This window comes from Haliotis rufescens, unplaced genomic scaffold, assembly GCF_023055435.1.
Source record: "Haliotis rufescens isolate VD_foot unplaced genomic scaffold, xgHalRufe1.0.p SCAF_28, whole genome shotgun sequence".
NCBI classification, from domain to species: domain Eukaryota; kingdom Metazoa; phylum Mollusca; class Gastropoda; order Lepetellida; family Haliotidae; genus Haliotis; species Haliotis rufescens.
Window position 1 is genome coordinate 2730531 of NW_025963979.1, and position 24516 is coordinate 2755046.

At 42.9% G+C, this 24516-nt stretch overlaps 1 protein-coding gene across 5 annotated transcripts in view; it reads right to left on the reverse strand.

Moving 5' to 3' along the window:
• The window catches only part of LOC124123056 (PRKCA-binding protein-like), a 79386-nt gene that overhangs the window by 11945 nt on the left and 42925 nt on the right, over positions 1 to 24516 (reverse strand). For 4 of the 5 annotated variants that reach the window (XM_046486290.1, XM_046486291.2, XM_046486288.2 and 1 more), the window contains 6 exons: positions 22027 to 22096; positions 21331 to 21420; positions 13123 to 13239; positions 12654 to 12787; positions 4917 to 5009; positions 4261 to 4361 (listed from right to left, as the gene is read on the reverse strand). In XM_046486290.1, the coding sequence (XP_046342246.1) occupies positions 4261 to 4361; positions 4917 to 5009; positions 12654 to 12787; positions 13123 to 13239; positions 21331 to 21420; positions 22027 to 22096 (605 nt within the window). The remainder of the gene's footprint in view (positions 1 to 4260; positions 4362 to 4916; positions 5010 to 12653; positions 12788 to 13122; positions 13240 to 21330; positions 21421 to 22026; positions 22097 to 24516) is intronic. The other variant, XM_046486289.2, reaches the window with a different exon arrangement.

Here is a 24516-nt window from a genome sequence, read left to right on the forward strand (position 1 = left end):
GGATATATCATAGGCGCCAGAACTCTGGAGGCGCCGGGAGCGCTGTAACTCTGGAGTAGGAGTTGTCAGAGGCGCCAGAGACATTAGAGGCGTCGAAGATCTTGAGATCAGAGACCTCAGAGGCGCCGCAGACCTCAGATGCGCCGGGAGCGCCTAAGACATCAGAGGATGCGGAGGCGCCGAGACATCAGAGGATGCGGAGACATCAGAGGATGCGGAGACATCAGAGGATGCAGAGACATCAGAGGATGCGGAGGCACCGGGAGCGCCAAGACATCAGAGGCGCCAGGAACGCCAGGACATCAGAGGGAGCGCGGGGAGCGCCGGGACATCAGAGGCGCCGAGGGCGCCGGGAGGGCCGAGACATCGGAGGTGCCAGGGGGGGCTGGGGGGGCTGGGAGCGCCGGAGGCATCAGAGGCTCCGAGAGCGCCGAAGACATCAGAGGATGCGGAGGCGCCAAGATATCAGAGGCGCCGAGACATCAGAGGATGCGGAGGCGCCGGGAGCGCCGAGACATCAGAGGCGCCGGGAGTGCCGGGACATCAGAGGGAGCGCGGGGAGCGCAGGGAGCGCAGGGAGCGCCGAGACATCAGAGGCGCCGAGACATCGGAGGCGCCAGGGGGGGCTGGGGGGGCCGGGAGCGCCGAAGACATCAGAGGATGCGGAGGCGCCGAGACATCAGAGGATGCGGAGGCGCCGAGACATCCGAGGCGCCGGGAGCGCCGGGACATCAGAGGCGCCGAGACATCAGAGGATGCGGAGGCACCGGGAGCGCCGAGACATCAGAGCAACGGGAGCGCCGGGACATCAGAGGGAGCCGGGGAGCGCCGGGACATCAGAGGCGCCGAGACATCGGAGGCGCCAGGGGGGGCTGGGGGGGCCGGGAGCACCGGGAGCGCCGCGACATCGGAGGTGCTGGGAGCGTCGGAGACATCAGTGTTGATGTGGTGGTGTTGGAGACGGTGAACGGTCGTATGTCGTGCCATGGGAGGCAGACTCTACGTTGGGTGCGCTGGAGCCGCCGGTGGTGTTGGGAGCACTGCGAAGCTCCGCTGAGCGCTGCTGCCGTCAACGTAGATGGGGGTGGACGAGCACGTTGAGCGAGGTGTGTCCTGGATACTCGCATGAGCTGAAGGATCACAGCGACGAATGACTGCAACATCGGCACTGCCTTGTGAAAGTACAGGGCGTCGTACAATCACGGCAGAAAGGGGCGGCCCCGACCAGATTTGTTCCCGCGGCAACAAGTGCAGCGAGGGAGAAAATCTGGAATTTAAGCAAAACATAACTATGTGGCAAAGCCACAAAGTGCGGGAAGCATAATGTGATTCAGAAACTTTGTATTTCAATGAAGTTTATGAGATCAAACAATGACGCTAAAAGGTAGCGAAAAGGCATAGCTTTAAGCAAACACATAACCATGTGGCCAAATCACAAAGTATGGGAAGCATAAAGTAACTCAAAAACAGTATATTTTATTGAAGTTTATGAGATAAACAATTAAGCTAAAAGGTAGCGAAAAGGCATAGCCTTAAGCAAACAAGTAACCATGTGGCAAAACCACAGAAATCATAATGTAACTCAAAAACTTTGTATTATATTGAAGTTAATGAGAAGAAACAATTACGCTGAAAGGTAGCGAAAAGTCAAGGCTTTAAGCACACCAAAACAACATACATAAATGTAATGTATTACCCAAGCCAAAGAGAGAATTCAAAACGCAGAACACGAAATTACATGGCCATTGGTGAATGGCCAAAATGGCGGGAAAGAAAACAAAATGGCGGGAACAACATTGCGCCCGTAAATAACTGTGACGTGAGCCACAAACGAGCGATAAACGTTACAATTTACGAATGGGAAGACCCTAAGGTCACGGCCCATAACAGGTAACAATGTAGCAGCATATAATGAATGTAGAAACACGCAAAATATAAAAAACAAACAATAAGCTTTAATTTCCACAAGGGATACAAAGTACGTCCGTCCGTGGAGGTGACAAAGCAGTTATGTGTTTTGGTGTGACGTCATGACTTCCGGGTCACGTGCCGACTGTGAGAGGGCGCTGCCTCCTGAGCTGGTTGGGACAACTTTCTTCAGCAGCTGGATCTCACACAGTTCGTCTCTCTGTCAAAGACAGCAGTAAATGCAATACGGAGTAATGCAGGATAAGTTAAAAAATTACACAATATGGGATCCCTGAGAGCATGACATGGTATTACAAATGGAAGTGCACATTCTCGTCATTGAAAGTAGATCACCATGACCTACTTCTGAGATCAAAAGATAACCAGTCATACATAGATATTCAAACAACACAAATGCATGAAACAGTCTACAAAAAAAAAAGAAATCAAACTATAGTTATCATTGTAAACAAGACTCATCAGAAGATGACAAATTCCCCAGCCCCCACAATGGCAAAAGGCACCACTTCAGCCCCTGATTAATACATGTACCAAGATGGGAGTTATGAGGGCTGGCTGAAAAGTTCTAAGCCTTACTGTGAAAGACCCATACCAAGTCGATGGTTTTCATTTATTTCTCCACATAGTCCCCTTCCAGGTTTACACACTTTTGCCAGCGATGCGGCAAGGCCTGGATGCCGGTCAAGAAGATATTGTCTTCAGCCACCCTAAAAAAAGTCATTGACAGCGGAAATGACGTCATCATTACTAGGAAAATGCCGACTGGCTAGTTCCTTTTTCATTTTGGGAAACAGGTGGAAGTCTGACGGGGCCAAATCGGGTGAATAAGGGGGATGGTCAATGAGTTCGAAGCCACAATCATGGATCGCTGACATAGCAACCATCGATTTGTGAACAGGAGCATTGTCTTGGTGGAACAGGACTCCTTTAGTGAGCATTCCCCGTTGCTTAGCTTTGATAGCTTCACGCAACTATCTCAGTAGGTCAGTATAATATCTTCCATTGATAGTCTGGCCTTTTTCAAGATGGTCAATCAGCAGAATACCCTTGGAATCCCAAAAGACTGAAGCCATCACCTTTCCAGCAGAAGGAACCGACTTGACTTTTTTGGGGGGGCTGGTGATTCCGGATGCTTCCATTGTTTAGACTGAATTTTGGTTTCTGGTTGAAAGTGATGAATCCAAGTCTCATCCATGGTTACAAATCGGGCCAAAAAATCATCGGGATCTGCTTCAAAACAGCATAAATTGTCACGGGATGTCAGGAATCGGACACATTTCTGATCCGCTGCCAAGAGCTTTGGCACCAATCTTGCAGAAACCTTTGTCATTCCCAACTTGTTGGTGATAATGTGCTCAACCCTCTCATGAGAGATGCCCACAACACTGGCAATATGTTGAGTGGTCAATCGTCGATCAGCCATCACAATGTCATACACCCGGGTAAATGTTTCCGGAATGGTTGCTGTTGAAGGCCTTCCTTGACGCGGGTCATCGTCAAGGCTCTCTCTGCCACGCTTGAATTCCGCAGCCCACTTCTTTACAGTGGAAAAGGAAGGGGCATCATCCCCTAAAGTGGAGACCATGTCAGCATGTATCTGTGTTGGAGTTAAGCCTTTCAGTTGCAGGTACTTGATGACTGCCCTATAGCAAGTTTTGTCCATTTCTGGTGATTTCAATGGTTAGGTTCACAAGATGGTCTGGTACAAAGACAATAATAACACTACAGTTGCAGTTCTTATGTCTATGATTCATTAAATGATTATACTTGTTGGTGGCAAAAGTTTGTTTCAATCCGATTGAGAGATCCCACTTAGGCTTAGAACTTTTCAGCCAGCCCTCGTATGCTCCGGAAATAAAATACAAATGGATGTATGGACAGACAGACCTGATGAAGACTATATCCCCCCCCCCCGCAATATATGCTGCGGGATAATAATTCAAACACTACTATCTCTATTACATCATTGACAGAAATACTGGATTTTGGGTGTCATCACACTTTAAGTCCTCTTCACTGTCAACTATCCATACCGAGTTAAGATGATAATAGTGTATCACCTCCGAAGCCTCTTATGTCCAATAAAGACACAATGCTGTTGTGCCCTGTCACCAAGGTTTATTCCTATATACCAAATGCTTCATGAGTAATCGTCTAAAAGAAGTTTCTTCAGGCAATGACCTTGAGGATGACATTGAGTTTTGACATGACTGGCAAGAGCATGAGTCGAGTGAATGTAGAATGAAGGTAAGAAATGGGCCGAGTGTGGATAGAGTGGGTAGAACATATGTAAGTGATCGTATTGACAGTTGGTGGAGTGTGGTAACTGACCTGTACTCATAGTTGCCAGTCTCTACTCGGTAGAGAGGCTCTTGCAGGGCAGCATAACTGTACTCCTCATCGTCCATCTCCTTCACCTTCAGGCAGTAGGACTGAAACACACACACACAAACTTAGCACTGAGTCCTTGTTAAAAATAAAACAATTACAAAAAGGCTTGAGCCATTCATAAAGTTGAATGCCATCATAGGACATAAAGAGTAAATATACAGGCTTGATCGATATTGATAAGCTTTTAGCCTCACACAGAAGAACTTGACCTAAAAACTTAATATTATACTTTTTTCAACAAAGACTTTTGCCAACAGTGTTGGAGGGATTTTATCCCAATTTCTTAGAAGCCCCCAAACTTCTCCACAGCTGCTGGGAGTAAGATGTAATCATGGATTTGAAAAGGATTTCAGCTAGAGCCACGCTCGAGGATTGTAACCATGGCATGACTCATCTGTGCACTGGCGCATTGCATGGGAAACCACGATGGAAAAGCACACCTTTTCTCAGTTTCAATCATCTTTGTGAGATCTCGACTCATACACTTTGCTGAAACATATTAAGTGCGATGCAGATCTGCATGGGGGATCTATTAGGAAAACACAATGGGACAGTTAGTAGCTCACAAAACAAGGCTGCTTGTGTACATAACTCACCAGGTATTCAAACTTCGCATCCAGGTATTTCTTGATAGTAAGCCTTGTGTCTGGCACAGCCTTGTTTAGGAAGGTGTTGAGATCACTAATCATCTGAAAGTAAGCACAGTGTTCTACAGGTTCTGTGCACACTGACCTGTCAGTGCCTTCTTAATGAAAGGACTACTTTGCATGTGCCATACAGTGAACTGACAAAATTAGTAAAATCTAATTATTTTTTTCCCATTTGTATACTGAATGCATTTACTGCTGTTTTTTGACAGTTCCATGCAAATTGAAATGCACATGCGTTCCCCCAGTTTCTTGCCCTATAAAAATCCATCCAGATTTGATAACATTCATTCTTTATTGAATTGCAACCACATCCCAAGACTGACAAGAAATCAGCGACACCTAGCCCTTGGACGATTGCAAGCTGGACAAACCGCCCGGCAAGTAGCCAATGCATTTCAAGTCCACGTAAGGACCATATACAATCTCGGTACCAGACCACCAACACCACAGATGACGGAACACGCAGTGGAAGACCAAGGGTCACCACCCGACGTCTTCAAGATGGCTTTGTTACTGCTGCGGAAACTGCTCGACAGACCATGGGGACACACCAGCAACACATTAGTGCGGACATCGTGCGTCAATGATTGACTAGCAGACACCTCCACCGTCACAGGCCACACCGAGGACCCATTCTGACACCACGTCTTTGCCGGGACCGTTTTCAGTAGGTAACACAGCACCAGGATTGGTGCCACCAGCAGTGGAGAAGAGTCCTCTTCTCAGACGAGAGCCGTTACTGTATCTCAACAGCAGATGGCAGTGAGAGAGTCTGGCGACGCCGTGAGGAACGTTATTCAGATGCTTGTGTTGTTGAGAGAAACTCGTGGCCACACTGCGAAAGCAACAACAGAGGTCCAAATAACCATTACAGTATCTTGAGCGATGACCGGAAACAATGACCATTCCTGTCAAAAGGAAAACGAGAGTGTGAAGACAATGGGAAACCCATGTAAAGGAACAGTGATAGAAAAGGCATGTGAGCCCTTTAATCAGGGGTGTCAAAATCCAGAGGGTCGATGGGCCAACTTGTGGGTCTGAGAGAATCAATGATACCGGTGGTTAGTGACCTGTTGAGCCACTACCAAGGGACCAAAACTATGAATGCCAGCAACATCCTCTAAGGCCAAAATGGCTGGCAAAGATGGTATCGGAGGGCCAAAACACAATTCCATAGTAGACTTGAAGGAGCAGCTGCTAAGGAGATCTCATAAGGGTTGTTGGCTTTGGAGTGGTTCAAACCCGCTGCTTCGTATGCCTGGAGAATGACTGCTCAAAGCCATAGGGAGATGCCATTACAGTTAACCTCTTGTCTGCGAAGTAGGAGAAACCGGTATAAAAAGGTGTTTTCTGGACTTGTGTTGTGTTTTAGAACGTCTGAGGTACATCGCAAAGCACTGGGCATAAAATATGATCTCCTTCATTTTCTGCTCCCATGAGTGATGAGAGTTGACTCTTGGCAATGAACGCCCCCACAAATTCTGCGTTCAAACCGGATGCAAGAGACGTCTTGGGGTGTGTAGCTCACTGATCCCAGCTGCCAAAAGAAAAAACAATTTCTTGGTGAGGACATAAAATGATGATGAATGCAATCTCTCGAAGGGAGCCGCCCATAACAACTCCAATACCACATTCCGATCTTCCAGTTGAAACGAGCGCAGCAAGGCTTGTAATTCCGGTATCTTCGTCATTCTACAATCTTCAAGAATGGCTTGCACCGAATTAATGGCAACCAGGTATGTTGAAATAGTCCTTGAGGTGACATCTGTTGTATAAAAATTCAGCCTAGAATTGTGGGAAAGCAGAGGTGGGATCCTGACGCCTGTCTTTACAAAAAGACTTAAAGGAACTCACCTTGTCATTGTATAGACCCCGTGTGGAAGGTCTGTGTGCCAAATCTATGGTCTTAACCACCCTCAATCCCTCGATGAGTAGCCCTTGTCACTTAAGGCACCCTACAAATGTAGCAGGTGTGCAGAAGACCTGTTGGGGGGCGGATGCGATAATTTGATGTGTGGTTGGATCAGTAGATTTGGCCAAACTTGAAGTTGACATGGATTGTCCCTGGCGAGATTTCTGAGCTCGATGAACCAACTTCTCACAAGCCACCAAGGCGCAACCAAAATCAGAACTAGGTTCCTAGTGTCTCTGATCTTTGGAGAATTCTGGGAAGTAATAATTCTTGGGGGACGCTGAGGGCGTCAACTACCAATGCTTGCGGACCCGGGACTGAAGAGATGTAGGTCCGCAGCTGGGAGTTCTGACCGGTGGCAAATAGGTCGGATGGTCCATCTGTCGGCAAATCACTTTGGGATGTAACTCCCATTCAGTGGGAGCCACTGTCTGATCTGGACAGCGAATCTGTTAAGCGACAGGGAAGGTGTCGCTAGGAAGTGCAAGTCGAGACGGTCTACTAGTCTGAAGAAGCAGAATGTCTGTGACAGCAGAGATGAAGAGTGGAGAGTTCCCGAATGCGTGACCGCCAGAATGAGCGCTTCTAATTCTAGTTTGTTGCTGTGCCAGTGATGCTGGCTACAGCCCTGAGGTCGTCTGAGCCTTCAGATGAGCTCCCCATCCTGGTTTGGAGGGGTCTACGAATAGATGTAACGCAGGTTTGAGTGTGGTCAAGGAGACACCACCGAAAGCATTTGACTCAACTGTCCGCCAACGAAGAAATGGTTGCAGGTGGACCGGGAGTATGATAAAGATAAAGAGGACAATGATTGGATCTGGCGCCTGATGAAGGGGGCGAGGAACTGCTGAGTTGGACATAGCTGGAGTTGTCCACTGGAAGTCAGGTCCTGCGCCGAAGTGCGTTGGCGGAGTGTCCGGGCTTGATGAAAAGCTGGGAGTAGGTGGTGGAGTATCTTATATATATCACCTGTCCCTGGGTACCTGTAAGAGGTCGGAAGTTGCCGAGAAACAGGTCTCCGAAAAAATGAAGAGGCAATGAAAGACTAGGAGTTGATGTTCCTTAGGTGCAAATAGGCGGCCATGGGCTTTGTGTGAAAAGCCATGGGCCATGGAAATTCCAAATGGTAGGACCACCCACTGGTAATGGATACCATTGAAGAACCTGAGGAATATCATGTCACTGGGATGGATGGGCACATGGAGATGCGCATCCTGGACATCAGGCTAATCAGGGAATAGTTGGCGTTGATTTTAGTCCTGAGCAGCCTCAACGTGGACATGAATGTGGATGTGGATGTGGATGTGGACTTGGATGTGGACGTGGACATTCCAGGTAGTGTCGATTGAAATCAGTGAGATTGTGTATCATGCAAAGTTTGTCTGACCCCTTCTTTGGGACCAGAAATACGGTGGAGTAGAATCCCAGATGTCTGACCAGCTCATGAACAATCTTGAAAGCCTCCTTGTGTAGCAGAATATTCCTTTATGTTGTCGCACAGGAGTTGGCACTGATGGTGGGTGTAGGTGTCTTGCGGAGGACATTGGTGACATACGGGTCCTCTGGTATGGCTCAATTTATCAAAAACCTGTCGAGTCTCTACAGCGGTGACTGGAATGACTGGGGGTGTGAGGTCCCAGTCATTGTTGTCCAACAGTTCAGCACTTGCCCTTCTGATCGGCACCCTTGCCTTGGTGTCGATCACGGTGAGGCTGGTAATTGCCCGGCGACTTGCTGCAGCATCGCCCTCTGTCCTGAAAGCTGGAGGAAGTCTAGAGTGGTCCTTAAGGGCGAGGCAGATAATTCCCCTTGGAATACTTAGCTGAAGCATGTTGAGTGTAGTGTTCCAGGGCTTTCTGGACCATTTAAATAAAGGGTGCTGTATTTATTTGTGTATAATACAAACTCGTGTATGATACGCACCCCTAATTATGGGCAATTAAATCCTGGAAAAATTTGTTCTCGTGTATGATAAGCACAGACATCGGAAATAGCATATCAACAAATCTGTTTTGAATTATGCAAAATAATCCTCTTGTTACATCATCTGGTAATAAAAATGTGTTCACAGTACATCTAACTAATTTTATTTAAAATTTCATTCAATGTTTACCTACATTTCGGCGACATGGTTTGTCTGTGCGATACTTACAACTTCCATTTACCCCGTTCCATAGGGTCCGCTTAACCACATACTGTGGCAGCGCCAAATCACATTATTTACAGCAACAATGATAATATTTTCATTTTTGATGAGTCTACACATCTAGATAAACATGTGTCATGGTTAACTTTCAATGAGAAAATATGCCAAAATGTGAAAAACTATTTCCATTTGCATATTTTTCCTTTGTTTACATCACATGCTGTCATCGAAGCCACACGGAGTGCGAGAGTTACTGTCACTTATATGAATAAATATATTTTGTTGTGCACCTAACAGTAACAGTTTTAGTAGCATATCTATATAATTATGCAAAACAATATGTAAAGCCTTAGTCTGTTCTGATCTTAGCGTTTGTTAAAAGACGAGAGAAAAGTCTGGTCATGTGATAGGCCATGCACATTAGCCCGTGGCAGTGATTTTATACGAAGTTATGTTACTTCTAAAAACGACAATTAATTAAAAACTAGACGTAACATTTTAGACCTTCGCATATAGTCTTCAGAAAATGTTTATAAATGAAGTTCAGGTGGTAGTTGTAATACCTTCATTCCAAAGTTGGATATATCGATTGTTCAACTAATGACATTTACAAACATGTTTTAATTTTCAAATTAATTCACAAACAAGTAGCTGAAACAAATAAGTGGTAATAAAAATTAAATATATCATTATTATCACAGAAAGATAAAGGTATGTGTTGTGATTCCTGCTTATACATCAGAGGCGGTATTCAAAAAGAAACTAAGATTTTTCTTAAGTCTAAACTTAAGTTTTAGAAATCTGACTTAGCTAAGTCTGAGACTTAACTTGATATTCATAAAGATGCTAAGTCCGAAACTTAGCTAAGTATCAAAAGAAAAACTAAGTCAGTTTCGTAGTACCTACCCGCGTGATCACTAGGGGGAATCCCGGCTATTTTTAAACTTCCGGTGGAACTCTTTAAAAAAAAAGTGTGAACGTCTTTTTCGGTGGGATTTCCTGGTTGCTATTTACGGCAGACGACACACACAGCGAAACTTTGTCCACATTGCCAACGTCATGTCAGAGGCAGATATGAAGAAGAGGAAGCCTAACTGGACGAAAGAGGAGGAAATGGTGGGCTGGGTGACACCTTGATCATCTGCATTACACAACTGAAACTTTCCCGTTGCAAAGTACCTTAATGTGATCAGCGTCTTTTGTATCTCGTCAAGTGCGTGGTCACGGTTGGTTGCAGGCTCCACGTCAGCTGCTATTAAATTAGCTACGTACCTAATGCCATTTCCATCTAAACGATATCGCCGTATCAACTCCTCATCGTTGTATTCAACAAGACTTTGTCTTCTTTGATGAAACGAACGACGACCTAGCGGTACGGCAGCCATTTTGTTTACTGACTTAAGTCAAACACCTTGTAGTTAAGCCTACCCCTACCCAGTCTTAAGATTTAAGTCAGAAATTGGTAAAAATTAAGCCTAAGTCGCTTCATGAATATGACCTAAGTAAAATCTTAAAACTTAAGTCAGAAAAGGTAAAAAACTTAGTTTTTTTCAAGACTTAAATTTTTTTCAGACTTAGTTCTTTTATGAATACCGCCCCAGTGGAATTAACTACCAGTAATTTCTGGTCATAAAGTTCCATTGGTCGTCTTCCGTTGTATGGCTGGGGAAAAGGGGGTAACATTTAGTTCTCGTGTATAATATGCACCCCTAAGTTTGGAGTCTAAAATTGTGAAAAAACCAGTGTGTATTATACACAAATATATCGGTAATGAATTACCAATACAATAAAAAAAATTAACAACACAAAAGCGTGGCCACGTAGTGAATTCAAAATGGCAGAATAGAACAACAATACACCCATATTTACCATGACTGAGCCACAAACAAGAGGAAATATACTATAAATTATGTATGGATAAGACCAAAAAGGCACAAACCATAAACAACAACGCAATAGCATGGGAAAATGATTAATTAATAACAAGCAAAGGATGCTGGAAAACTGCAGAGGCTTTAATCTCAAAACATGTCTGTCCGTGTTGACTGACAAAGCAGTAATGTGCTCTTATGTGACGTCACCACATTCAGGTCATGTGGAGGCTGTGTGAGGGTACTGCTACACCACTGGTTCGAACAACTTCTTCTGCAGCTGGACCTCTCACAGCTTAGTCTTTCTGTCAAAAAATACAGCAGTAAATGCATTAAGGAGTAATGCAGGATAAGTTAAAAAATTTAATTCATATGGATGATTGTAGCAGATCCATTCTTGCCATTAGTTTCACTTAGATTGTAATCATGGTGACGTCCATCATAGTTTACTGCTAGTGCATAAATTACCGTGAGGACAGCCATTACAAAAACGAAGCATGGAAGCATGACCAAAATGATTTACAAGCCTCTACCGTATTTTCTTGTGTAGAAGGGGGTAGAAGGGGGTGCACATTAAACATGCAATAATGAGTTTTGATGTTTTTTTCCCCCAACAGAAAGACATTACCGTGAGCACGCAACACCGGAAATACCATGTCAACAAATCCATACTGAAGTACGCAAATTAATCATGTAATTACACAGTCTGGCTATAAAAAGTGTTCTTTGTATATCTGGACTTATGTTCATAAATTTTATATTTTATATTTTATAAATTTTATTAAAAATTCCTTTTAATATTGATTGAATTAATTTCGGCAAAATCAGGTGTAAAGCGATCGGAAGATTGCACAACTCACCGTTATTAACAGCAACCACGGTCAGATTACTGCTATTGATGCCTTGAAACAAACTTTAGTTGACAGAGAATGGATACATTTATCATAAATGCCATACATTGACTCGTTAAAGGTCATATTTGTTATAGTTTGACAATTCTATGTCAACATGTAGTTCTCGCGAACATGCGCTGGGGCCTCGACGGTGACTGGTCAAACTGGTTCCATGTGAAAAATAACAATAGCGATAGCAATCAGCTGCTTCGCTTAGGGTCATAATTATTTTAAATATAATTAGTTACAGCTAAAATAACAAGATATTTGAATATATTATTAAAAAAAAAAGTTTCAGATACAAGTTTTGCCGATCCTTGCATTAAAACCCTGTAAAGTATTGGGTGTGTCTTGACCGAATCACCGATAGATTCCATGAAAATGTGTGAACAGCTGATCGCTATTTCTGGTTTAGTTTACGAGAAATTACACAAGGTAATCTTTATCCCTGGATATTAAACAAAGCCTAGCAGAACAAAAAATACAATTTCAATGGTACATCAACATGTCTGCTGATTTTTTTATCTTTAATTTCAAATTTGTACTGACCAAGTTTCTCATCACCAGTTCGTTTACTGGAATTCGCTGAAGGGGTACGGTGTAATTTTTTCTGTGCATAATATTATTAAAAAAAAATATTTCAAAATACTGAATCTGCTAGAGGGGGGTGCGCATTGTACTCGAGTGCGCACTATACTCAAGAAAATACGGTACTGATGAAGTACGATACGATTTCAAACTGTCTTTATGAACTGTTTTTGATGCACTGAAATACACAGAAAAATTTAAAATGCAATGGGCAAGTCATGAATACTTAAGACCCACTGACATAGTATGCCTGTCTGTCCCACTGCTACTTACTGGCTTTACAGTCTTCAGCATTTTTATGGCAAACTTTTCCATGTTCTTGTGAGCTTCTCCAAACTTAGTGAAGGCCTCCCCAGCAGCAGGCTGTGGCTCCCTCATCCCAATACAGTTGAACACCTCACCAAAGGCTGTGAATTTAACCACACACATACTTCAGTGCTACAAACAAATAACACAGACAACATAATCTGGATAATTCGAAAACTTACAGCTAGCATAAGTTTACAATCAAAGGTAAACCTTCCATATACCATGACATGTTCGTCTCCCAGACCTTAAAGAGATTAAATAAAAAAAATATCAGTCTACATGACATGAATGTACTACAAAAAAGAGAAAGAGAAAAAAATATCCTTCATTTTGCACAAATGATATTCAAACCATTTCAAGCTTTGCCTAATATAGACTGTCCGACAAACTTATGTAAATAGATACTGATAATGTTGCTTTTAACAACAAATACCTTTATGAGATTTGGACAGGTCAAAGGTGGCCTTCAACAGCCTTTTGGTCTGGTCAATGAGCCCCTGGTACATGCCACCTGTGTTCTCCAGCTCCTCCAACTTCTTGACCAGCCCATCTATAACATACACCTGCATCTAAGCCTTGTACATACATCTACATTGTAGTTCTGGACATACACCTACATCTTAGTCTTGTAGACACACCCACATCTAAGCCTTGTAGATACACCTACATCTTAGTCTTGTACATACACCTGCATCTAAGCCTTGGACATACACCTACATCTCAGTCTTGTAGACACACCTACATCTCATTCTCAGTCTTGTATATACACCTACATCTCATTCTCAGTCTTGTACATACACCTGCATCTAAGCCTTGTACATACACCTACATCTTAGTCTTGTACATACACCTACATCTCAGTCTTGTAGACACACCTACATCTCATTCTCAGTCTTGTACATACACCTGCATCTAAGCCTTGTACATACACCTACATCTCAGTCTTGTACACACACCTACATCTCAGTCTTGTACACACACCTACATCTCAGTCTTGTACACACACCTACATCTCAGTCTTGTACACACACCTACATCTCAGTCTTGTACATACACCTACATCTCAGTCTTGTACATACACCTACATCTCAGTCTTGTACATACACCTACATCTCAGTCTTGTACATACACCTACATCTCAGTCTTGTAGACACACCTACATCTCAGTCTTGTACACACACCTACATCTCAGTCTTGTACACACACCTACATCTCAGTCTTGTACATACACCTACATCCCAGTCTTGTACACACACCTACATCTTAGTCTTGTACATACACCTACATCTCAGTCTTGTACACACACCTACATCTCAGTCTTGTAGACACACCTACATCTCAGTCTTGTACATACACCTACATCTCAGTCTTGTACATACACCTACATCCCAGTCTTGTACATACACCTACATCTCAGTCTTGTACATACACCTACATCTCAGTCTTGTACATACACCTACATCTCAGTCTTGTAGACACACCTACATCTCAGTCTTGTACATACACCTACATCCCAGTCTTGTACATACACCTACATCTCAGTCTTGTACATACACCTACATCTCAGTCTTGTACACACACCTACATCTCAGTCTTGTACACACACCTACATCTCAGTATTGTACACACACCTACATCTCAGTCTTGTACATACACCTACATCTCAGTATTGTAGACACACCTACATCTCAGTCTTGTACATACACCTACATCCCAGTCTTGTACATACACCTACATCCCAGTCTTGTACACACACCTACATCTCAGTCTTGTACATACACCTACATCTCAGTCTTGTAGACACACCTACATCTCAGTCTTGTACACACACCTACATCTCAGTCTTGTACATACACCTACATCTTAGTCTTGTACATACACCTACATCTCAGTCTTGTACACACACCTACATCTTAGTCTTGTACATACACCTACATCTCAGTCTTGTACACACACCTACATCTTAGTCTTGTACATACACCTACATCTCAGTCTTGTAGACACACCTACATCTCAGTCTTGTAGACACACCTACATCTCAGTCTTGTACACACACCTACATCTCAGTCTTGTACATACACCTACATCTTAGTCTTGTACATACACCTACATCTCAGTCTTGTACACACACCTACATCTTAGTCTTGTACATACACCTACATCTCAGTCTTGTACACATACCTACATCTCAGACTTGTACATACACCTACATCTCAGACTTGTACATACACCTACATCTCAGTCTTGTACATACACCTACATCTCAGTCTTGTACACACACCTACATCTCAGTCTTGTACACACACCTACATCTCAGTCTTGTACATACACCTACATCTCAGTCTTGTACACACACCTACATCTCAGTCTTGTACATACACCTACATCTCAGTCTTGTACATACACCTACATCTCAGTCTTGTACACACACCTACATCTCAGTCTTGTACATACACCTACATCTCAGTCTTGTACACACACCTACATCTCAGTCTTGTACACATACCTACATCTCAGTCTTGTACACACACCTACATCTCAGTCTTGTACACACACCTACATCTCAGTCTTGTACACACACCTACATCTCAGTCTTGTACATACACCTACATCTCAGTCTTGTACATACACCTACATCTCAGTCTTGTACACACACCTACATCTCAGTCTTGTAGACACACCTACATCTCAGTCTTGTACATACACCTACATCTCAGTCTTGTACACACACCTACATCTCAGTCTTGTACATACACCTACATCTCAGTCTTGTACATACACCTACATCTCAGTCTTGTACACACACCTACATCTCAGTCTTGTACATACACCTACATCTCAGTCTTGTACACACACCTACATCTCAGTCTTGTACACATACCTACATCTCAGTCTTGTACACACACCTACATCTCAGTCTTGTACACACACCTACATCTCAGTCTTGTACACACACCTACATCTCAGTCTTGTACATACACCTACATCTCAGTCTTGTACATACACCTACATCTCAGTCTTGTACACATACCTACATCTCAGTCTTGTACACACACCTACATCTCAGTCTTGTACATACACCTACATCTCAGTCTTGTACATACACCTACATCTCAGTCTTGTACATACACCTACATCTCAGTCTTGTAGACACACCTACATCTCAGTCTTGTACACATACCTACATCTCAGTCTTGTACACACACCTACATCTCAGTCTTGTAGACACACCTACATCTCAGTCTTGTACATACACCTACATCTCAGTCTTGTACACATACCTACATCTCAGTCTTGTAGACACACCTACATCTCAGTCTTGTAGACACACCTACATCTCAGTCTTGTAGACACACCTACATCTCAGTCTTGTACATACACCTATATCTCAGTCTTGTACACACACCTACATCTCAGTCTTGTACACACACCTACATCTCAGTCTTGTACATACACCTACATCTCAGTCTTGTACACACACCTACATCTCAGTCTTGTACACACACCTACATCTCAGTCTTGTACACACACCTACATCTCAGTCTTGTACATACACCTACATCTCAGTCTTGTACACATACCTACATCTCAGTCTTGTACACACACCTACATCTCAGTCTTGTACATACACCTACATCTCAGTCTTGTACACATACCTACATCTCAGTCTTGTACATACACCTACATCTCAGTCTTGTACACACACCTACATCTCAGTCTTGTACACACACCTAGATCTCAGTCTTGTACACACACCCACATCTCAGTCTTGTACATACACCTACATCTCAGTCTTGTAGACACACCTACATCTCAGTCTTGTACATACACCTACATCTCAGTCTTGTACATACACCTACATCTCAGTCTTGTACATACACCTACATCTCAGTCTTGTAGACACACCTACATCTCAGTCTTGTACATACACCTACATCTCAGTCTTGTACATACACCTACATCTCAGTCTTGTACACACACCTACATCTCAGTCTTGTACATACACCTACATCTCAGTCTTGTACATACACCTACATCTCATTCTCAGTCTTGTACATACACCTACATCTCAGTCTTGTACATACACCTACATCTCAGTCTTGTACATACACCTACATCTCATTCTCAGTCTTGTACATACACCTACATCTCAGTCTTGTACACACACCTACATCTCAGTCTTGTACATACACCTACATCTCATTCTCAGTCTTGTACATACACCTACATCTCAGTCTTGTACATACACCTACATCTCAGTCTTGTACATACACCTACATCTCAGTCTTGTACATACACCTACATCTCAGACTTGTACATACACCTACATCCCAGTCTTGTACATACACCTACATCTCAGTCTTGTACATACACCTACATCTCAGTCTTGTACACACACCTACATCTCAGTCTTGTAGACACACCTACATCTCAGTCTTGTACATACACCTACATATCAGTCTTGTAGACACACCTACATCTCAGTCTTGTACACACACCTACATCTTAGTCTTGTACACACACCTACATCTCAGTCTTGTACATACACCTACATCTCAGTCTTGTACATACACCTACATCTCAGTCTTGTACATACACCTACATCTCAGTCTTGTACATACACCTACATCTCAGTCTTGTACATACACCTACATCTCAGTCTTGTACATACACCTACATCTCAGTCTTGTACACACACCTACATCTCAGTCTTGTAGACACACCTACATCTCAGTCTTGTACACATACCTACATCTCAGTCTTGTAGACACATCTACATCTCAGTCTTGTACACATACCTACATCTCAGTCTTGTACATACACCTACATCTCAGTCTTGTAGACACACCTACATCTCAGTCTTGTACACACACCTACATCTCAGTCTTGTAAATCTCAATTTCAGTCACATCTTTGTATACTCAGCTGCACCTCTAGAAATTACGTATCAGATAAGATAGCCAATGGTTGTAAGGCCTTTAAACCTAATAAACCAGCTAATTATAGACCAATATCCCTAACTTCAAACTTATGTTAAGTAATGGAATCAATGGCTAAAAAATAGATTACAACATTACTTAACCCAAAATAACATCATAAACCCAGATCAAAGCGGTTTCACTCCTGGCCGATCAACCCTAGATAACCTTGCCCGACTAGAACAAGATATTAAGACAGGACAACTAAATAAACAATATACCACAGGCATCTTCTTAGACTTCTCTAAAGCTTTCGACATGGTATGGCACGATGGGCTAATACAAAAACTTAAAAAAATAGGACTCAAAGGTCACATAATAAACTACATCCAGGACTTCCTAAACAATCGTAAAATAACCGTGGGTATAGACCAAACACTATCGGACCAATGTCCCCTAGAAAATGGCACTCCACAGGGCAGTATCCTCAGCCCCACCCTCTTCAATATAATGATAAACGATCTATTCGAGGGCCTATCCCCTAAAGTAAACACATCAAAATTCGCGGATGATGGAGCCATCTGGATCCGCACTAAAAGCATGAAAATGGTCCAAAATTTACTCCAAAAATCTCTTAATAAAATACAACAAAGGGCTGACAAATGGGGCTTCTCCCTTAACTCAGAAAAAACAACTGGAATAGTATTCAAACATAATCCTCCAGCTAAACAATCAAACAATCAAATTTCAAAAACAAACCAAATTCTTAGGACTTATTTTCGATGAACATCTCACCTGGGATGCTCACATCCAAAACCTAAGAACTAAATGCAGTTAAGACCTAAACACCCTAAGATGCCTAACTGGCTCTAACTGGGGAGCCTCCAAAGATACCCTCCTCTCTCTCTACATATCACTAATTAGATCAAAACTAGACTACGGCTGTGCCATATACAACACCCTAAACAACTCTCTATCTAAAAAACTTGACTCAATACAATATCAGGCTCTCAAACTAATTACACGCACCCAACATGGCACCTCCTACACCTCACTTCAGGCCTTAACAGGAGAAATGCCACTAAGTCAAAATCACATAAACAAACAAACATCCACCATACCTAGCTCCCTTAGTTCTCCTCCCCAACCCCATCGACATATATTCCAAATCTCAAAATTCCCAAATTCTATATAAGCAGCCCCTAAACCCCCCCTCTTGGGTTGCACAGACCACTTTCGCCCCTTTCGGAAACACATTAAATGGCCTGGCCGGGCCCGTGTGCGAAATGCGCATCAGTCTGAAAGCGCACGTTAAATCTCCAAAGTAAGTAAGTAAGTAAGGCCTTTCACACAGAATCAAATACTGTCCACAGATGCAGCAACAGTTACCTCACTAGAACGAGAAGCACTACAAGTAAATACACGAGAACACCCACTGAAACTTAGAAGAGATCAGGCAAAATTATAGTTCTGGGGATGCTAACACTTTTTTGAAAAAATATGGCATGACTAAAATATCCAAGAAGAAACCATAACTTGGAAAAATCCCTTACTGAAGCTATCTGGGATAATAGTATGTATTCTCATCTGTATTGACTGTTATGACATTCAGACACCAGGGAGTCACTTTAAAGGGTTACACAATTCTTCGCCTTTTTAATATCCCAAAGTTGACACTGCCTTTACATCAGAAGTCAATAAGAAGGAAAACCCAACCCGACTACGATCAGTAGCCATTACAAAAATTCAAACGACAGAGAGAGAGAGAGATTTAAAGATTTTTTACGACCGCTTCTACCTCAGGCAATTTCGCAGTCGGGGTAGGTGGGTTAATAACTTTAAATATATAACAAATAAAAAGATAAACACCATACCCAAAAAACTGTAAATGAAGGGGGCATAAACCTAAAGTAGGGAAAGGGAGAGATAAGAATTGATCTTATTGTCTAAACTATACTAATAAATGTAAGGCATAGTGGGTGAGATGATTACAGTTAGGCTGTAATTTAATTATAATGGGAGTTAATAAAGAAAGAAAAAAGGGAATAGAATGGCTGGGAAGGGGAGAGGGGGCATGGCTGGAGTTGGCGTGTGTGCGTTGGTGCATGTCGAGTGGCTGGTTAATTGGCTACCTAAGTTAGTGGTATGGATAAGTGAAAGTTTTTTGCGCGGACGTCGTAGAAGACGGTCCACTGTGATATTTCGATCCCGATCCGAAATGGAAGAAGTTTGTTTACATTGACCATCATTGAGTGACTTTGTTTTATTTGGAAGGTTCTAAATATTTTTACAGTGGTGAGTGTGGCGATTAGTGATTTGGATGACGGGGATGGCGAAGGTGGATAGGAGGGCACGTGGAGGGCTATGTGTAACAGTGTTAGAGGCAAGGGAGCCGCTTAGCAGAAATTTAGTTAGTTTGTAGTCATGAAGGGAGAGCTGGAGGTAGGATTTTTTTATAAAATGGGCTGTTGTATTTGTGATAAACTGGGAAGTTAGTTGAATGCCCTGTTCTTGAATGTCAATGAGGAAGGAATTTAATCTTGGATGGTGGAAATTTCATGTTCAAAGCGCTCTTGATTTAAATATTGGATAATGGTGAGTTTTGATCTGTCATGGGTACTTTTATAAATGCGTATGCCAGGGGCTTCAAGTGTTGGGGTGTTGGGAGGAGGTAATGAGATGAGAGGATTTGATCTGCATGCTGCGTGAGGTCAGAGGTTAGCTGGGTTTCTGTGACAAATGTTTTTTGAAAGGGGTCGGTTTGAGTGGGGATGGTCAAGAACTCAGGGGCCTTGATGGGTGAGGTGTGGGAGTCTATGGTGGTGGCTTTGGGTGAGGGGGGGGGGAGGGGGTTTCAATTTCCAGAGTTTGTGTAGTTTGGCCTAGACAGTGGGTTTGGGGGATAGGTGTTATTTTAGTCTGGGTAGCATGGGTCTAGTAGGGGGGGTGGGGTGGGGGTACTAATTCCTTTCCTTTTTTTCTCCTGGGTGGGAGCGCCAGAGGGGGTGGAGTCAGAGGTGGGGGTGGGGGGTAGGGGTGAAATAGGACTGGAGGGGGGAGGGTCCATAGACTGGTTAGATGAGATTGATACAGGCAAAGTTTGAGAAGAAATAGTCACATGAGTCCCAGGGACTTGGGCTTGGGCTTGATTGGTTTCATGCATGTCGGTATCCCGGGCTGAGGCTGTGTCCGAGACAGGGTCGTGAATAGGCTGTTGAGGTTGATTAGGTTGTCTCCTGTGTCAGGGCTGTTTGCGCTGGTTGCCATTAAAAGTAATGGTAAGCGCTTTTGTACCCGCCGAGAGGTCGGCGTTGAGGGTATAGTGGGCTACCCTAAAAGAGAGGAGAGGGAGTATAACTCCTACAAGTTCCCTAGGGAGGGACTTGTTGCTTGATTTCTCAGAGTAGGCCATGATGACTGTATGGCACGATGACTAACGAGCGACCACGAACCACGACGACGACCACCACGACCTCAAACTACAAAGGACAGCTAGATTAATATATACACTGATGGATCCAAGAATCCTATCAACAATAATCCATAGCTCCAAACCCTAAGCACATTCGATTTGCCTACCTGACCAAGACATTCTCTGAACAGACATGTTGCTGTATCATCTTCACAAGCTCCAGCCCATATGACAGATCCATGACTACCTGTCCTAATACACCACAGACATACACCATTCAGCAATGTTATTGATGCCAAGTCCCACCTACCATTACACAGGATAGCTCTGCTCAGGCCAAGAGCATCTGCAGTGTTGGAGTTCATTGTTTCCACCACACGGTGCTTCACTTTCTTTAGTACTGGAAAAGGAAGGTTTTACACAGATCAACATGATCAAGATACACTGGGCACATCTCCACTGGGGATATGGCACTTTTTGTTTATGGATATCAAATCTACAGCCCCTAGAAAGTGAACAAAGACAGAAAAAGTTCATTATTTAAATTGTTTGGCCACCTACTCTTGCAGACAGATGCTGTACACCTCTGTTCACACGTATGATTGAGTATCTTTGCATAGTTTGAATTTGGTTCAAAAAGATACCTTAGTTACATATTTGTAGTATCCTTTACAATGACAACCTTTTCAGAAATAGTAATGTAACAACCTTATTTTTTGTTCGTGGAAACAACAACAATCACAAAAGGATAAACTTAGAATAAAACAAATATCTGTCCTAGCATTAAACCTTGTGCAATCAAGAAGCCACATGGGCAACAGAGCACAGAGTTACCACGTACAGGACAGTATGAGAACTTGAACTTTTAATTATGTTTCTATGGGTAAATATTACTATGACTTGACCAATACAAATATGTAATCAATAAATACATAATCACATATTATCTTGTTTACTCAAAGATTTTCATCTGCAAATATTTTTTCAAACGGTTCCATACACATACCTATATCTAAAGTCTTTCCTTGTTTAGGATCTGCATGAAGCTTGTTGTAGTTGATGGTCACCTCTGCCTGCAGCATGACCATGGATACATGATAATTACATGATAATTACACACATCACATCACACATAGTGCATTATACACAGACAGTGCATGATACACAGACATAGTGCATTATACACAGACACAGTGCATGATACACAGACAGTGCATGATACACAGACACAGTGCATGATACACAGACACAGTGCATGATACACACACAGTGCATGATAAACAGACACAGTGCATGATACACAGACACAGTGCATAATACAGACACAGTGCATAATACACAGACACAGTGCATGATACACAGACAGTGCATGATATACAGACAGTGCATGATACACAGACAGTGCATTATACACAGACATAGTGCATGATACACAGACAGTGCATGATTCACACACACCGTGCATGATATACAGACACAGTGCATGATACACAGATACAATGCATGATACAGACACAGTGCATGATACACAGACACAGTGCATGATATACAGACACAGTGCATGATACTTAGACAGTGCATGATTCACACACACTGTGCATGATATACAGACACAGTGCATGATATACAGACACAATGCATGATACACAGACACAGTGCATGATACACAGACACAGTGCATGATACACAGACACAGTGCAGGATACACAGACACAGTGCATGATACACAGACACAGTGCATGATACAAAGACAGTACATGATACATAGACACAGTGCATGATATATAGACACAGTGCGTGATACACAGTACATGATACACGGACAGTGCATGATAAACAGGCACAGTGCATGATACTTAGACACAGTACATGATACACAGACACAGTGCATTATACACAGACATAGTGCACGATACACAGACACAGTGCATGATTCACACACACCGTGCATGATATACAGACACAGTGCATGATACACAGACACAATGCATGATACACAGACACAGTGCATGATACACACACAGTGCATGATTCACACTCCGTGCATGATATACAGACATGATACATAAACTCATCACATGTCAAATAGACACAGTGCATGATATATAGCCAGATCACATGTCAAATAGACACAGTGCATGATACAGAGACAGTGCATGATACACACACAGTGCATGATACACACACACAGTGCATGATACATAGACAGTGCATGATACATAAACAGATCACATGTCAAACAGACACATTACATATTTGAAGTACCCTTTACAATAGACACATCACATGTCAAATAGACACAATGCATGATATATAGACACATCATAAAGACACAGTGCAGGTTAGAAAGACATATGATATGTCAAATAGACACAGTATTTCATGAACTGCACAATAATATCATATAGATAAAGTCTTTGATGCACAGACAAATACAGACAGTGGAAGATACATAAACCCTTACATTACCTCTCTGCATGAAGAACGGTAAGAGGTATGCAGTCATGGGCTTGGTGAGCTTGAAAGCCTGTGTTTGGGTGTATCGTGACAGAATTGTACATCATTATCAGAGAGCACCACAATGACGGAAGAATTAGGCAGATGCATAGGCATGCTTGAAACTGGGTCAACACAACGTCACATTGCAAATGTTTTTGGTATCAGCCAAAGTGTGATCAGCAGGGCATAGAATCGATACTAGACGTTTTGATCATCTACCCAGCGACATGCAGGTGGTCGAAAGTGTTCCACCACGCAACATGAAGACAGGTTTCTCCTGATTGCAGCAAGACATCATCACCTCTTGACTGCCTCCATGACCTGCGTAACGGTAGTGCGAAATCATCTCCGTGAGGCTCAATCATGATTTGGGGTGGGATCAGTAGCTGTGTGATACAGGGATGACATTTTGGGTGTGTACTGTGCCAGTGTCGTTGATGCCTATTTAGGGCAGGAGAGTGAGGAGACCATTGTCTGCATTGATAGGCCAGCCTGGTCATTAGACCTCAACAATATCGAACACATTTGGAATGAGCTGCAGATCACATTGATCACATGCATGCTAATGAGGTTGTTTTTTTTGTACAATGAAATTGTTTTCGTTAATTTTTTTATGTTTCAGTTTGGTCTGATACTCTCATTTTGACGGGAGATCTGACTGATTATTGGTCACATTTTGTTTGTTGGCATAGTTTGGCACATGACAAGAGACCTTTGTCCATTCAACATGTCTTCACATAATATTGTCTCTGGCTCTGACACTTTGACGTATTACATTTTAAAGCGGTGATCCTTACCAAACTTTGAGTAGTCCACACTGTGTTTTTATGACATGTGATCTTTCTATATAGCATGCACTGTGTCTATGTTACGTGTTGTGATGTGTCTAAATATTGTGGTTCCCAGAGCAAACAAAGATCTCAGGAAACCCGGTCATGGAGCAGACATGCAGGACTGAATGATTCACACATTCCTTCTAAGAATTTAGAAGCCTTGG